The following is a 17389-nucleotide window of genomic DNA, read 5'->3' on the forward strand; positions in this document are numbered from 1 at the left end:
ATCAAAAGCACTACTAAAGTCCATAAACAGAGTCATCCTAATTACTTTATTATCCATTCTCTTCGGGGAAAAAAAAGAGTTAAATTCCCTTAGTATTGCTGTTTCAGTTGATCAATACTGAGAAAAGTAGATTTTTCTGTAATGGTTATTGAAATTTTTTTCAAAAACATTATATATTGGTTATGACAGATATAGGTCCACAATCAGATATAATATTAAGTTATTATATACCAGTTCAAAAGTAAATTGATTATTCTAAATTTTTAAGCATTCTTGTACATTAAAAGGTTAAACTGAATAAAAACCTTTTTGAATAAATTTGACTAAACCAACCTTCTGTTTGAATTGCAATGTCCTCCATCTTTGCATTGAAATCCGTTTGTATACCAACATCTTCTAACTTCTGAAATGTACTCGAACGTCTCAAAAGTGAATTATCTAATTCACTAGCCATTTTATCATACATACTTTCATCTGAAGCTACTGAAGCAAGAGGGAAAGCTAAAAGAAAATTAAAAGCAACCGATTTAGATGCTGATTTTAAACTATTGTTATTACTATCATACTTATTAATATTTGGCAACGTTGCAGTGGGGGGGTGAGAGTTTCGGGGGAAGTCAACACCTCCCCACCCTGGGCACAGCACTTGCTTAAATGACATTACTAGTCAAAATATGGTAGTCTATGTACATGCAAAGTTGGTTATGATACCCCCTTCCCGAAAGGTCAATTTTTGTTGGGCTAGCTTTTATTAACAATGAATTAGAGATTTCATGAGAAATCAGACAAGCTGAAATAATAATCAGAGTGGCTTGTGTTACAATGAATTTAAAAATATTGTATTAAACAGAAATTTGATTATAAATTAGGCTGTTGTGCCTTTGCTTGCCAACTCGCATTTGCCACCTTTGGCAGCTTGGGGAGTAAGGGGTTATAAGTCTGGGGGAAAGGGAGATCATAAAAGTCCTTGCATGAAATAACTGTATAAGACCGGATTGACAATACATGCTAAAACCAAGGACTTTGTGGAGTGACCCCCAAACCCTCCCACTTCACAGCGTCACTAGTAATGAAAATAAGTTTCAGTAATTAAAATCTAAAAATCCTTTAATAATAAATAGTGAAAGTAAAATCTTACTGCTTTCAAATTCAGCATCAGGATCTTCATCTAAAGTTGGGAGATCTGTAGATGGCAACATTTTGCGAGGAGTGCAAAGAGCTGTTAAGTTTCTTCTAATTAAGTGACCACCCCAAGTTTCACGACGGCTGATTTTCTGAACTTGCTGAATGGAAATAAATTTTTTTTAAAAAAACAGTACAACTTTAAGCCAAGCAGTAACAAAATCAGAAAACTAAATGCAAATTAAAACAATGCATATAAATGTTTTAAGAGTAAAATGAATATTTGCCAAAGATTTTTTTTTATTTTTTATTTTACTGAATTTCTTATCCAACCAAAATCGTCATAATAATTAAATGTTTCAAATTGTAAGTAAATTTAGAATTGAGAATTTGAATTTCTAAAAAAATATTAAGTGCAAAGTACTTTTCATGCATATTAATCTTACAGTAAAATATAACTAGTTTTAAAAATAACTTCAGGAAGTCTGTTTATATTATTTGTAATGGTGAAAGAATTTTTTTAGACTTGAATGTTAATTAAATCAAAAATATTTGAAATTATAGGTCATGCATAATGAGACAAGGACATTTTTCATGTACAGTTGAAATTCGTCAAATCAAAAATGTCTCCAACGGTTCCTTAGCCAGACCTCGACTAAGACTTTTGAGGATACTGGGTACGAACTTTATTTGGTGCCTCCCAAACTTATACTGTATATTAATGAAATATTTTGATACTTAAGTATTTTCTGCAATGACCCTAAATGTGGTAATGTCTCACATTGCATTATAAATTAGGAAAACACTATAATATGAGATGTTGTCGAACCTCTGTCTGGTAGCGATACGACATAAATGTCTAATATCTTTAATATAACATTTAAAACTAGAAAATCGCCCATCATGGTATTAGGGGTGCATATTATTTCTTCATTAGGAAAATTTCCTGTAAATTTTGACTTGTTCAAATACATAGAGAGAGAAATGGTTAACATTATTTTTTTAAAAATAAATTCATCATCGCCACTTGAACTTAAAACGGACCACCAAGTTATTTTTATTCAATCCGGTCCAGCAAAGCAGTTGCTTATTAACGCGCTTTTATTAGCTTCACCTGTATGTATGTATGTATGTATCTTGTAACGGAATCTTGCAGCTCAAATTTCGCACACTTTCTGCATTCGGATTCTTTTGAAATTTGGCACATGACCTCAGACTTGATGACAATGCAATATTCTATAATCAAATCAAGTATTAACACTTTTAATTGTTAGTTTCCTCCAATTTTAATCAATATTTTAGCATAAATCCAACAATGTGAAAAAGGAAAAATTTTAAAAAATACAATAAAAAATGCTTGCAAAAATTATTTTAAAATATCTACAAAAATCTTTAATTTTTCTGCATCAGACAAATTTTTTTCCAATGTTCCGAGGTAATTAGAACATGAAATATAATTGTTTTAAACTAATTTCATGCCAAAATTTAGGTGAGCCTTCAATTGGAAATTTATTGCTGATCAGACCATTGTTGAATAAAATTTTTATTCAAATGCATCTCAAATTTTCAAAGTAATATAAATATGATTTCCACAAACATATACATCGATGACTCACAGTAGCTTTCCATAGGGGTGCCCTTGTCTTAACTTTAAGATATTACCTCGCACTCATTTTATAAATAACTAGCAAGACCCGCACAGCGATGCCGGTGCTAAAAATGTAATGGAAGTCCGTTGAATAAAAAAAAATGACGCCCCCTCTCCCTCTGATGTGAAATGATCATTTTTCTTTGTGTAAAATGCGTACACACCTTTCGAAAAAGAAAAAAAACTATTAAAGTTTCTTTGGAATTTAAAACTTTTTGTCAAATCATTAAATTAAATTTACAGTTACTTTAAAACTCTATTTAGCTAGTGAAACAGTTTTTACTGCAATTTAAAATATTTTGCCAAATAAACAAAAAAAAAGACATCAAATAATATCTTTCAAATGTAAAAATAGTTCCGCAACTCTATTTTTTATTGCCAAACTCGCCCAGCAACCACGCTATCATTATCCATCCGTCTAACGAAAAAAAAAAAAACATCCAGTGGAACATTCAAAAATCATCGTCAGAAAAAAAGAAGAAAATGTAGTACATTTCATTCGGATAAAAACAAATCAAAAGTTTCCTTTCTTTCAAAACAATGAATTATGTTGCAAGTGAAGCGGATGTTTTTTCTTTGGCAATAATAAATGTTTCGCCAAACAAACAACAAAGCATAAAATCCCATTAACAGTAGCTTTCAAATCTTTATATATTAAGAGCTGCGTTGCCCTGCTTTGCCCGGTCTACCTTGATACAAAAATTGTGTCAAGTGACATATTCAACAATCAGGCTTAAATAAAAGAAAAAAAAAAAAACACCATGCAAAATTACCCTTCCAAACAATGACGACAGATATTTAAATACTTTTAAGAAATAAAAATGCGAAAGATGGATTTTAAAAGCGTAACCATGGAAACATGAAATAAAATAAGTTTGAGAAATTAAATGCAAAATAAGGAAATAAACAATGGATTCAAAAAGCGTAACCGTGGAAACACAAAAATAAAATGGTTGACAACTTAAATCAAAATGACATATTTCGAAATTGATTTAAAAACGCTTGTAACATTTTTTCCTTTGAAAACAGAAGCTAAGTTTTTCGACCAATGGTCAAGAGAGATCTGGAGTAAAAAATGTCGCTTTTTTCAATGGTATTAAAAATAAAACTGTTTGACATTTCCTTCACTTTTTATTGATATATTTAATGAAGAAAGTAGTGCCTAAATTTCAGCTAAGCCTAAAAAAGTTCGAGCTAAAAACGCAAATTACTCCCACCGTAATTAAGTTAGAGCATTGAAACAAATTGTTTAGAACGCAGAAAATTTCTTCCCTTTCAACGATATATAATATTAATATGTGCAAGTAATTTTTCACTCTTATATTCGGGAATTTATGTAAAATTTGAGCCTAAATTAGAATAAAAAAAGAACTATTTATCAGATTTTTTGGAATTATAGCCTTTGTTAATCAGTAAGAAAGCACCTTTCATATAGTGAAGGAATTTTTCAAATAGGTGCAGTGGTTCCGGAGATTACCTTGAACATATAAACACACAAAAATCCGCCCTCTCTATTTATAATATTAGTATAGATTTTGTTGCCTGATAATTCTAAAACATGACTAAAAAACAGAAAAATAAAAAAATAGTTTAAAAAACTAAAAAAACACGCTTTCATAGCAAAATGAACTAAAAAGTGAAAAATAATCTTTGGATGATAGTAGTTGACCAATCACTTAATTTTAATGTAATACAAAAAAGCGTTGTGGGCTTCTTATCAGTTGTCTTGAATTTCTTCCATTTGTTGTCCATGCAAAAATGTAAATAGACAGCACCCCATGGTTTTTTGTATTACATTAAAATTAAGTGATTGGTCAACTACTATCATCCAGATTATTTTTCACTTTTTAGTTCATTTTGTTACAAAAGCATGTTTTTTAAGTTTTTTAAACTATTATTTTATTGGATCTAGTTTTGCCTTGTCAAAACAATCACTTTTCTGCATGTCAAACACTGCTAAAAATGATAATCTAATTATAAATAAAATTTTAAGTGATGTAACAATAAAATAATACCATCTCGCAAGCTATCAAGCGAATTTCATTGTTGGTGACGTCAGGAGAGTTACTTCAACATTCGCTATTATCTTTGAGGATACAATAAAATATAATATTAAGTCTGGAGTAGCTTTGGGAGAGGTTATAATTTTAAATATGTAGAATTCTTTTCTAGACCTAATATATAATTTTTTTGCTACGATGCTATTTGAATTTGCTGCTTTTTAAAAAAATTCTGCTACAGATTTCGTCCTCCAAATGTTGGTGCTTTGGGCCCATGCCTCATGTACCCATGCCTTAATCTAGCCCTATCTTTACTAAAGCTGAAAATTAGCGGTCACCACTCGCCACATGCGATTAAAGTCGCAAAAGTGGTGATTAAAAAATGTGTCATCGATCACCACCCCCGGTCACCACTCTTGCTCTGTTACTCTACTTGCATTCCCAATCGAACCACATTCCTCTCCTCCTGTTCCGAGCTACACCCCACCCCCCCCCCGGATTATTTCTTTTCCCCACCGCTAGAGGGAGAAATTCAGCTCCAGCGTTCCGTCATTTGTACTTCGAACCCTGCACATGCCACGTGCCTTGCGATGGCTGCTTAGCGATCACCTGGTGAAAAGCATAAAATTGAAGAACAGGAGTCACTTAAAATTACATCATTTACCAGTCATATTTGAAACTAAAAGCATTTTGCATACATCTTCTAGGACATGCTCATGAATAGTTGGCAGGTCACAGAAAACAATGATTAATATATTGCTCATGCACAAAAAAAGTAACACAACTCAAAACATATTTTGCGGTTCATTTAAAAATATATAACAGTTTGAGATGTTGTTTACAACAAGAAAAACATTATAAAGGTCCCTATGGTTTGCAAAATGATTTACTAATGCTCTAAAACCGAACTTTTTCCTCGTTTTGCACTGTACTAAAAGGTTTTTTTTTTTCCTTTTGTAAAATTTTATTATTTTTTGTTGCGTCACCTTTCTTGCCTGAGAGCAATATTCTGACGATACTTTTGTCACTATTAATAAAAATTTGAAACGTAGTTGTAGTTTTAAAAAATGGTTACTAACATTAAAAAGTGGAAACTAATAAAACTGAGTCTACTGGCCACTGGCTACTAACCAAATTTCCCAGTTTTCAGCTTTAGTCTTTACCTAATCTCCCCTTCCCTCCACTGGAGTTTCTGATACAAACAGGGCTCTCAACAGAATTTTTAGTTTGTCCGAAGAGACAAAACGGATTAGCATTCCAAAAGAAGAACAAAAAAGGGACCTTAATTTTAATCTATGATGAATGAATTTTTTACTCCAACCAATAGTTTTGAACTTTAGCAGTCATGCTCCATTTGATTCAAAATTTGCAAATTATTGTGACAGGCACGTGAAAAACATTATTAAAATACAAATGGATAAAAGGGGCTACAGGGACAAATTCAAAAAGAAACTTGAAATTTAAAGGAAAAAGGGACCAGATTAAAAAAAAAAAAAAAAAACTTTCAGGGACTTAAAACTTAAAAACGGATTAGTTGGGAACAATGTACAAGCTGTCGTTTACTGAAGTCTGCATATGATTTCAATCACAGGTTAAGCCTTCCCTCCCACCAACTGGAACAGAGAAGGGGAAAAGAATGAATACTTTCATAGCTGATATAGACTGCCATTTTAGAGGAAATATGGGAGGGGGAATAAGAACTTACGGTTTTGGGCACAAAAATATCTGTAACTGCTTGCTCTTCAATAAAAAGCAACAAATCAGCCAGGAACAAGGCACCTAGTGAGGGATAAACACTAACTGATATCATTAGAATTAAAAGGATACTTTTTTCGAGGGATGGGAGGGGGGGGGTCTCAATACAAGGGGGACCCTCCCCTTGTATCAGCCCCTGTTCATAGCCGAGTAGAGAAATTGTCAAAATGATAAAGAACTTGAAGCACAATTTCTGCATTATAATAGAGTTTCAAAAGCCCATAAACAATACTATTTAAGTAAAACATATTTTGTTTTAGAATAGGGTTAAAATATTTCACTTACTATGTCCCGTGCACCTTGAACAAGCTGAGCAACAAATTTAGCCTTTAGGTCTTCGATTTGTTGTTTAAGAGCTTCATTCTGTTTATTTTTCTCTTCAAGTTGCTTATTTTGCATCTTACTAGCCTAAAATTCATTGAAACAAATAATACAAAAGTTTTGAAGTATCAACGTTAAAGTTTCAAGAAACATACATATGAATACATTGTACAGCAAAGTAAAACATCCTCTGGAACGCTTCTTAGTGACACTCTTTTATTTTTAGGATTTTAATTTTTGTGGGTTGGGGGGGGGGGGCATTTCTGATAGTTTTGCTCTTTACAATTACGTGCATTTTACCATATTTATCAATGCAGATAAAAATATTCTTCTTACAATCAATCACAAAAATTTGTATGTTAGCATAAAATATAATAAAAATTCACTTCATTAGGATTTTATTTTAATTATTTAAACCCTACAAATTGTTGTAAATTTTTAACTTTCAATGACAAATTGCTTACACTTGAGTTAAAGAAAAATTATTACATTGGCAAAAATAACGTAACTTTTAGAAATGAATATGAACAAAATGCCACAACAGATTTAATTTCAAATAAAACTATACGTAAGTTATTCAGATTCCCCCAAGAAAAAGCTTTAGGAGCAGATCCAAAGTTGTAATGACAGGGACATCCTAAATAGTGCATAATTACTGATGCAGAAAGTTTGAGAAATAAATTAATATTATGAAGGAACAAATTAAATGCCTCCCTTTTAACTCCAAAGTAATTAAATCTGAAGAATAAATTTGTTTTTTTTTCTTTTTTACAGAATAGGAACTTTAGCGTTTGTCCCAATTTCAGAGCCTGACTCAGGGGCGGACTGGCTATGTGGGCATTTGGGCAAATGCCAGAAGGGCCGGTTCCCCCGAGGGCCGCCGAAAAGGGATCAGAGCCTTAGACCATGCAGGAGCGAACGGCAACAAAGGGATACCGATAGCTCGGGGAAAGGTTTTTAGAGCATTGTGGTTTACCGTAAAACTTTTCATGGGGGCCGGGGTCAGGGCCGACGAGAGGCCATGTTAGCCTAGTCGGAATCACAGGGCCGCCGAGCGCGGCTCCTTGTCAGTCTGGTCACCGGGACCCCTCCCGCAGAAAACTTATGCTTCTCCAATTCCAATCCGGACCTTTTCATATGTTCTGTCCTTATTTTACAACTAGGCTAACATGGCCTTTTGTCGATCCTGCGGAAACAAGAGGCCTGACTTGGAAATCCAAGCAAAATAAATATTACAAGTTTTATGAAGGGGGTCTGCCTCGATTCTCGGCGGCCGTGGCTCCCTTATAACACATCTTCATACATATATATGTGTGTGTGTGTGTGTGTTTGTATGACGTATAGTAGTTTTATGATATTATTAATGAGTGTTTTAATCTCCTCTCATTCTCTTCGCGACACTGCTATTTCAGTAAAGTTTGTGTACTAAGAAGGGGGGAGGGTAGGTTGCATGTATTTTCCACTGGGGCCTGGTTAAATTTACGGTGCTTTGTTCCTGGGCGGTCATTCCAAGCTCGTCAGCTTTCGAGATCGAGATTTTCGCTCACGTGATCGGTTGTGATGTAGAAATGTCGCAAAGTAGTATTCCAATCTACTCGAACTTAAGTTCGAGTAGATTAGAATACTGCGACAACCGATCACGTGAGCGAAAATCTCGATCTCGAAAGCTGACGAGCTTGGAATGACCGCCCACTGGTCCTTCTTGAACGGAAAAAGGCCGGCCAAGAATTACCCACAGCCACTTGTGTTATTCTTCAAAGTAAATGCAGTTTACTATTTTAATAAAACTAGATCCTCTTTTTTAGCATCGAAAGTAAGAAAAATCTCTTTCAATATTTAAAGCCTTTCACATATCTGTGTGTGGCCTAGTGGTTCGCTTCAGGGCAGTTTCACAGCCGCTTTTCATGAATAGTTATTTGTACAATCTAGCTAAACTTTCTCTTCCTTGCGGGGATTGCCCTTGCTAATAAGGAAATAATGGTGTTAATCGAAGACGTTCCTCTTGACAAGAAAGGAAACGGTAAAGAAAGAAACAACTGGAATCGGGTGCGGCGATCCTATCGTCGCATAACATACATTTGATGTTCACTTAAATAAAAAGCAACAAAAGTAACCTTCTTCCAATTCATATGAAGTACATGCTACCTTACTTTTTTTTACGATGGTTTTTTTGTCAGTGACCAGTACTTGTTATATCTTATCTAAAGAATCTTCCTCTCAGAAGAGGAATAGGAGCAGAGCTGTGAGAAGTACACCAATACAAAACAGCGGAAATGCTCAAATGTCCTTTTTCTACAATTAAACGTCATAAAGCTGTCAACATGATGTGTTTCTCTCAGTTTGACGAAACGGACGAAAGCGTTCCCCGCTAGCCTAGGAGAAAATCGTTACACTGTTCCATTGGCCATGGCCATAGTCCCTGTTTCAGGAGGGAGCCCCTTTTATGCCCTCATTAACTGCCGCGAAATTTGGTGAAGTCTTTTTTGCGTGTTGTGAAGAGGCTGAACCTCAGAATCATTCTCTAAAGAGTATCTTCTGCTTTAGCTCATATACTCTGCTAGTTCATACCACTTACTTTTTTTTTTGATAGTTGTGCCTTTTCTTTTTCGATTCCCAGGACTTTTTTGCTCATCATGTATGGCTTAAAATCAATTTTAAGATATATCAAAAAAAAAAAAAAAATAAATAAATAAATAAATAAATAAAAAAAAATCAAGAGCAGTATTTAGAAAAAGAACCAAAGACCGCGAAAAAGAATCCCCATAACCTTCATCTTTTTTAGCACCATGGCTAAAGACGTTAGCAGAGCAGGTAAGGTAAGTCATTGTTTATACAATTTGAACGATGTAATACAAACGATGTAATAATATGCTTAAAAGACCAATGTCAATCAATGTGTTAAAAATTAGCTATTTTTATTATTAAAGATTACTTTTCAGTTTACTTTCTTTGTAATAAACCCTGAGTTTTACTTCCGGTTTTTAATTGTTGTCCAAGGCAATGAATAATAATAATTATAAAGTTATCATACTTCTGCTTTTTAATTGTTGCCAAAAAATAATGAATAAATGAATTATTAATAGATTTAACAAATTAGTTTCAAAGCTGAACTTAAGAAACTATATATTTGTGGGTGTTTTTCAAAGCGCTTTTTTCCCGCTATACTTGTTCAAAATGTTTTTTAATTCGAGCATCCAAATCAACAATATTGAAAAAAGATTAATAGTAAATTTTAAGCTATTCTCTCTTTAGGTGCAATATATTTATATCAGAACGAAAGTCAATACCGTTGTTTTTTTTTTCTTTCCAAGGAAGGATAGGTAACTAGTAAATGTGTTTTAAATTTCAAAAAGGCACACCTCAAATAAACTTCAAAACGTAAAAACTGTATATATATTTTTTAAAAAATCTTTTTTTCCTTTTTTTTTTAAAAATATAAAGACTATTTCTATAAGTTCGATTCGCACTAAAAAGTATGAAACAAAATAAGTGTATGATTTCTTGATTAAAACACTAAAAAATTGCAATTGATTTAATTTTTTTTTTGTTTAGGGAAATTCTGAAGCAGCCAATAAAATTTAAATTTAAATTTTGAGGGAAAAAGAACTAGACGGTACACAGCTTTTTATGAATAACTTTTATAATATACCGCCTATATTTATTCTTCTCTGAATTTTTAATTTAAATTTTATTGACTGCTTTAGAATTACCCTAAACAAAAGATATTAAGGTCAACTGCAATTTTTCAGTGTTGCAATTAAGAAACCATATACTTAATTTATACTTTTTAGTGCGAACCAAACTTTTAAATATAGTCTTTAGAACTGAAAACGTTTTTTACATTTTATCACAGATCTGTAACTTGAATATTGTTTCGGTACTTTTGATGCATATTTATAATTAAATGCAAATAATCTGGAAAGATGTGCTTTTTTTTCAATTATTCATTTTTTAAAGTTTGATAACGAGTTTTGATATCAAGTGCATTATTATGTTTTACAGATGCGTACACAATAAAATAATACAAAAAAGAATGCTATTTAACCAGTGGTGCCCGATGAGAGTTCACGGGAGATCACCGTGACCTCCCAAAAAAAAATAATTGCTCAGTAAATTTTGTCAGAAGATTCGGAAAATTTTGAGACATAATTGCAAAATTTCAATTTTAAACTTGATTTGCAAAGATTTAAATCGTCAATTTGAAAGAATCAGATTAAAAACGCTTTACGAGTTCTATTTAGAACAAGCTTAGCCCTTTTCTGGGTTTTAAGCTAACGTGTACTAACTTGCAGAGCTATAGGTGCTAAGGGGCTCCTGAGTATTACAAAACAACAGTTGGTAAGTTTGAAAAGTCGCTTTCAAATTCGTGGTCTCTAGTAATATATTTTGCTTGAGTTGAGACAACGGTTTTCCGTTATAATAGAAACCCTGCTGTTCTAATAACTGAGAAAGTTGTAACAAGCTTCTCATTTGAAGCAAAAAAAAAAATCTCTTTCGAACGACATAGAGCGTTAAGCGGTGTGGGGGAAATCTTATCACTTTAATAGGCAATTTACTTGAAATTTTAGTTTTAAAAAATTACTTATAAAAAAACTAACTCGAAATTTAAAATTAAAAACCCCATGTGCAACCCCTTCCCCCCAAATTTCAAGGCAATGAGATCTCCTGGACGCAGGCCCCGCCACAGACTTCCTTTCACCATTCCTTTGACGTTACTTTTTTTAAAATTACAGTAAACCCTCGTTTTAAGCGGGGGTTACATTAATCGGAAATTCCACGTGAATCAAAACCGCGTAAATTAAGATTAAGACTTAATATTAGTTTTAAAATATGGGTTAGGATTAGTAGATAAAAAAAAAACTTCATTCTAGAGATGACTAATTTTATAATAAGTTTAACGTGTACTTATACAGATTTCTATGCACAACACGCATAAAGAAAACAAATTAATTTAGTGTTTATGAAAAGGAGCTGCCTTAGGGTGGTTCAAAAAAACTTTTTTTCAGCTAGAGTCTAGGACATCGCCCCCCTCCATTTTTTTAGATTCTTCCTAGAAAGTTTTAGCTTCTTACTCAAATTTTAAGAGGATGCTCAATGACACCTTAATTTAACATTATCCGCAGCATGGAAAACGCCACATGTTTCGAAACATTTAATTTCCCCCAACTGTTTTTTTTTTTTTTTGTAAAAAAATATTTTATTGCAATATATATACGCATATTACTAGTGTATATTATAATATGTAGCATTGTCTTTTCAGTTCAATGTGTTTTTTTAAACCCCCCTCGACTTACGAAATTTGGAGGAGGGGGGTTGAGCACCGTCTTTCAGTTGAAAAAGGAAGCTAAAATTCTTCCAGTATATTACTATCCATAAGTCTAAAAATATTGAGGGGTCTCCCGTTATACTCTGCTTCTTTGCAGAGCATTAACGCATCCATGATCATTTATTTCCATGACAGAATATTTCATGATAGAATCTTCCTTCACTAACAAATCAGAGAAATCATTCTATTGTCAAGGAATGACTGAAAATTTTTGTTTTTGGTTCTGTGTCATCGATGTCGGTATTCTCGTTGTTTTTGTCCTCCTTTGTCCAGTGAGTTCTGAACTGTGTAGGCTTAATAACTTTACTTCTGGAAAGAACTCTGTGGAACCAATCGTATAAAATGTCGCCAGTGGCCCAAACTTGATTATTAGCATGCCAAAATGCAGTTTATTACTTGTTATCTGAAATATTTAGGAGTTGAGATTTTAAAAGAGGGGAAAATTTTATCTGTTTGCATTGACGCATCCACGTCAAATCGAAACTCATCCGTGTAAAGTAAAATAAAGGTATCAAATCTTACCTGGTGGGCATCGAACCTTTTTTTCAAAGCTACATAATAAAAGCTCGTGCCTTCATTTTCCTTCATTTTCTCGAAGAATATTTCATCTTACTAGAATGGGAAGCAAGGGCGTATTTAAGGGGGGAGCCGAAGGGGCTCTTTAAAACCTGCGCCCCCCCCCAAAAAAATTGAAAACACTCATTGTGAATAAGGATTTAATATTTTTAAATTTCAATTTCGAAATTTCTCATAATATTTTGCTTTGGCCCCTCCCAAAAGATATTTCTATATACGTACCTGATGGGGGTGAGGGGCGCCGAGCAGAGGTCTTGCCCCTGTTCGAAAATGACCTAGTTACGTCCCTGGAACTGCGTTTATGCATAGCACATAAACTGGAAATAAAGTCGAAATCTTAAAGGAGAATTTATAATAATAAGCCTTAGGGGACAAAATTCTTTTTTCATTTGAACAGCTATTAATTCTTGCAAAGTACATATAGATCTTAACAAAGGATCTAGTAAATGTGATTAAAAAAAAAAAAAAAAAACTTATTTTATTCTTTTTGATACCTATGCATCTAATATTTCACCATTTTGTTCAAAACGCTTTTTAATCATTTGTTTAGAATTTAGTTGTATACTTTAAAATGGCTCGGAAAAAAGAAAAAAAGAAGAAAAGCCTTGGTTTTCTCAAAGTATGTTTTCCCCTTCATGTTTAATCATCCTACAGGGACATAACATGAAATGAATTAATGTTCTATTGATTAGGCATCTAATGATATAATTAATAAAATTTTGTAAATTGTAATCGTTAAACTACAAAATTAGCATTACAACGCTTGTTTACGGTGTTTACTTCCATTAGAGTGCATGTTTTTCAGATATCCTGTAGTACCCCCCCCCCCACCTCCTACAAGGGCCGGTCGTGTTAAAGATTCCAGGGCCGAATTTCTTTCCCAGTCCGCCCCTGGCCTGACTTGTGGTCCAATGATAACTCCTTTGACTTGAATAAGATCCTGGATTTTAATTCTGGTGTTGTAGTGAATTTCAAAAATTAAGTACTGTGTAAAGTAGCATGTAAGGTAGCTGTGACTTGTTGGCTAGCCTTTATGGAGTTTCATAAAAAACCTTTTAGGATCTTTGAAAAGCCCAAAAGTAAATACAATTTAACTAGTCGACCCGTGCGGAACTCCGCACTGTGCTTCAAATCGTTTCATAAGGCATTTCGCTCTTTAAGAATTTCAAAGGAAGAACATTATGAAGAAGAACCGAAAAAAAAAGTAAGCGCAGAAGAGAAGGCATGTAATTTAAAGACATCAGTAACAAAACCTCGTTAAATACAACGTTGTGATAATTTGATCATAGCTTCCCTTTTAATCGTACATATTTTCAATGCAAACATAAATGTCATTAAAAGTGTGGCTGAGTGATGACTCGTGAAAAAGCAATAATTGTGCATGTGAAAAAACAGGTTGTGGCAAATACAGTCCTGCACATGTCAGCATCTGACGGGAAAAAAAGAAACATTAAAGAGATATTTATTGGCACGTATTCGAATTGGCGCCATTCTAACTAACAGCCCGACACCCCAACAAACCTAGCAATTGCGCCTTCCTTTTCGAAAGCTATTCATTGAAGGAATGCGTAGTAAAAAACAGCAAAAAAGCTTTTTGCCAAAAAAAAAAAAAAAATAATAATAATAAGATCATGCATCTGTGTTTTGTCATTACCAGCATGATACGATTTAAAATTATTCGCAAAGCATGGAATTTGATTAAAGAATGACGAAGATCTCACGTAGCGATTGAAACAAACATTCTAGAGAAGTAATAAATTTGATTGAAAATAAGTGTTTTTATCTTTGAATATTGAACTATTTCACATAGAAGGTTGCTTTAACCGTTACGGCTTAAATGCCCTCATATGTTTCTCTTTTAATCGAACACTTAAAATTCAAAACCAAAACCAGTTGAACTGAGTCCGTTCTTAAGTGTAATTTTTCGAACGTAGACAAAATGTATTTTTTTTTTTCAGCAGAAAGCAGAGGAGTAGAAAATAATTTCTTGCTAATGAAGTTAATAATACTTTTAATGCTTTATATCGTATTCGCGCGAATAAAAAATTAAAGGTTTACTGAGTGAAACTCGTAGTTTTAATCGGGCGTAGTATTTTTTCATTTGTACAAAAGGTCGAACACTGCTATTAGAAACATCTACATTTTAGCATACAATAAAAATGTTTTTCTGCACAAAAAGGATTTCTTTAGGTAAATCTAATACTTTTTTATGCTTACATGATGTTGAGTGGTCTGGATGTAGTCAAAGAACACAGTTCGATTAACAATCAACTTATCCGAATGATAACTGTAGCCTGCATAAAGGAGTCGAAACACCAAGTAGCATTCCCACTGCATTTATTTTATTAGGTGTGTATGTTATGAGTACATGTAATGCGTAATACTAATATATATTTGATATTATGTCGGACAGCCCAAGCTGGCCCGAAGTTCAGATAGTTTATAGCCCAACGCTCGACCGAAAAAAACTTATCAATTAAACCGAACAACTAAGTCCAGTGCTGTTAAGCTTTATTAAAATATGAACACACACAAAGGCTTTTTTTTTTTTTTTTTTTTTGCCGAAAGCGACGTAAAAAATGGAAAACTGCATTAGAACTTTGCTTTAAAAAAATGCATAAGAACTACAGGCAGCATCAAGGTTTTGAAACAGCAAGAGGCGATTTCGAAAACTTGAATTTTCGACCGTAAGTCTTTTTTTCGTCATTGGCCAGCCTGATAAGTTTTACAATGAGAGGGGATTAATATATAAGATAAGATATTGAAGAAAAATATTTTTATTTTTGAAAATTTTTACAATTCGTTATCGCAGGCTGCTTAAACCGTTATAACTTAGATGGCAGCACGTGTTCATCATTTAACAGCACGGTTAAAATACAAAATAAATTGAACTATGCTCTTTTTTAAGCGTAGCTTTTCGAATGTAGTAAAAATGTGATAAGCTTTTTGTTTTTTAGCAAAAAGAAGAAAAAATATATATTTTACCCTTCAAATTGAGGTAGTATTTTGTTTATTTGTACAAAGAGTCAAAAACTCATTGGAAGAATATATATTTCAATATACGATTTATTATTTTTTTTCTGAACAAAAAACAATTCTATTGTAGTCTGAAATCTTAAACCTGTTACTTATATTTTCGCTTACATTATGCTTTATTTTTCTTTCCAGAGCCAAAGCTTAAAAAAAAAAAAAAAAAAAAAAAAAAAAAAAAAAAAAAAAACGTGCAATTTCGAAGTAATTTAGCATAAAATCACTGAATGTTTTCATATCAGCAAGGAGCAATTCCTTCTCATTTATTCTATTCCCTCATAGTTGTTATTCATTTAATTCAGTGTTCATGTAATGCGCGATATTTCTCTAATTTTTTTGTTGGAGATTGCCCGGACGTGGGCCCGAACACGTAATCTCCTGGTTACGAAAAGAACGCTCTGCCGATCAAGCTACTCAGCTCTGTCTGTCACAGCGCAAATTAAAGTTATAAGTTTGACCGAAAACCTTATTCTGGTTCTTTAAAACAGGTTTTTCGGCTAAAAGAAAAAATTTTTAGACCTTGGGTCTATTTTTCGTCAGTAGCCAGCACCATAAGCTATAAAATTAGCCGTAAATCAAAGAAATCGATCAAGAATTGAGGGAAATTTGGCGTAGAAACCAAAAACAGGCTACAGAAATAATATATAAGGATTATTTTTTTTTTCTAAACAAAAAACAATTCTATTGTAGTCTGAAATCTTAAACCTGTTACTTATATTTTCGCTTACATTATGCTCTATTTTTCTTTCCAATGCCAAAGCTTAAAAAAAAAAAAAAAACACGTGTAATTTAGAACAAAATCACTAAGTGTTTTCATATCAGCAAGGAGCATTTCCTTCTCATTTATTCTATTCTATTCCCTCATAGTTGTTATTCATTTAATTCAGTGTTCATGTAATGCACGATATATCTCTAATTTTTTTGTTGCAGATTGTCCAGACGTGGGCCCGAACACGTAATCTCCTGGTTACGAAGAGAACGCTCTGCCAATCAAGCTACTCAGCTCTGTCTGTCACAGCGCAAATTAAAGTTATAAGTTTGACCGAAAACCTTATTCTGGTTCTTTAAAACAGGTTTTTCGGCTAAAAGAAAAAATTTTTAGACCTTGGGTCTATTTTTCGTCAGTAGCCAGCACCATAAGCTATAAAATTAGCCGTAAATCAAAGAAATCGATCAAGAATTGAGGGAAATTTGGCGTAGAAACCAAAAACAGGCTACAGAAATAATATATAAGGATTATTTTTTTTTTTCTAAACAAAAAACAATTCTATTGTAGTCTGAAATCTTGAACCTGTTACTTATATTTTCGCTTACATTATGCTCTATTTTTCTTTCCAATGCCAAAGCTTAAAAAAAAAAAAAAAAACACGTGTAATTTAGAACAAAATCACTAAGTGTTTTCATATCAGCAAGGAGCATTTCCTTCTCATTTATTCTATTCTATTCCCTCATAGTTGTTATTCATTTAATTCAGTGTTCATGTAATGCACGATATATCTCTAATTTTTTTGTTGCAGATTGTCCAGACGTGGGCCCGAACACGTAATCTCCTGGTTACGAAGAGAACGCTCTGCCAATCAAGCTACTCAGCTCTGTCTGTCACAGCGCAAA

At 33.0% G+C, this 17389-nt stretch overlaps 1 protein-coding gene across 1 annotated transcript in view; it reads right to left on the minus strand.

The window, feature by feature from the left end:
• The window catches only part of LOC129230219 (uncharacterized), a 140716-nt gene that overhangs the window by 48625 nt on the left and 74702 nt on the right, over positions 1-17389 (minus strand). The window contains 3 exon segments of the mRNA XM_054864621.1: positions 334-501; positions 1139-1283; positions 6811-6933. Coding sequence (XP_054720596.1) covers positions 334-501; positions 1139-1283; positions 6811-6933 — 436 coding nt within the window.

The sequence above is a fragment of the Uloborus diversus genome, chromosome 9 (assembly GCF_026930045.1).
Source record: "Uloborus diversus isolate 005 chromosome 9, Udiv.v.3.1, whole genome shotgun sequence".
NCBI classification, from domain to species: Eukaryota; Metazoa; Arthropoda; class Arachnida; order Araneae; family Uloboridae; genus Uloborus; species Uloborus diversus.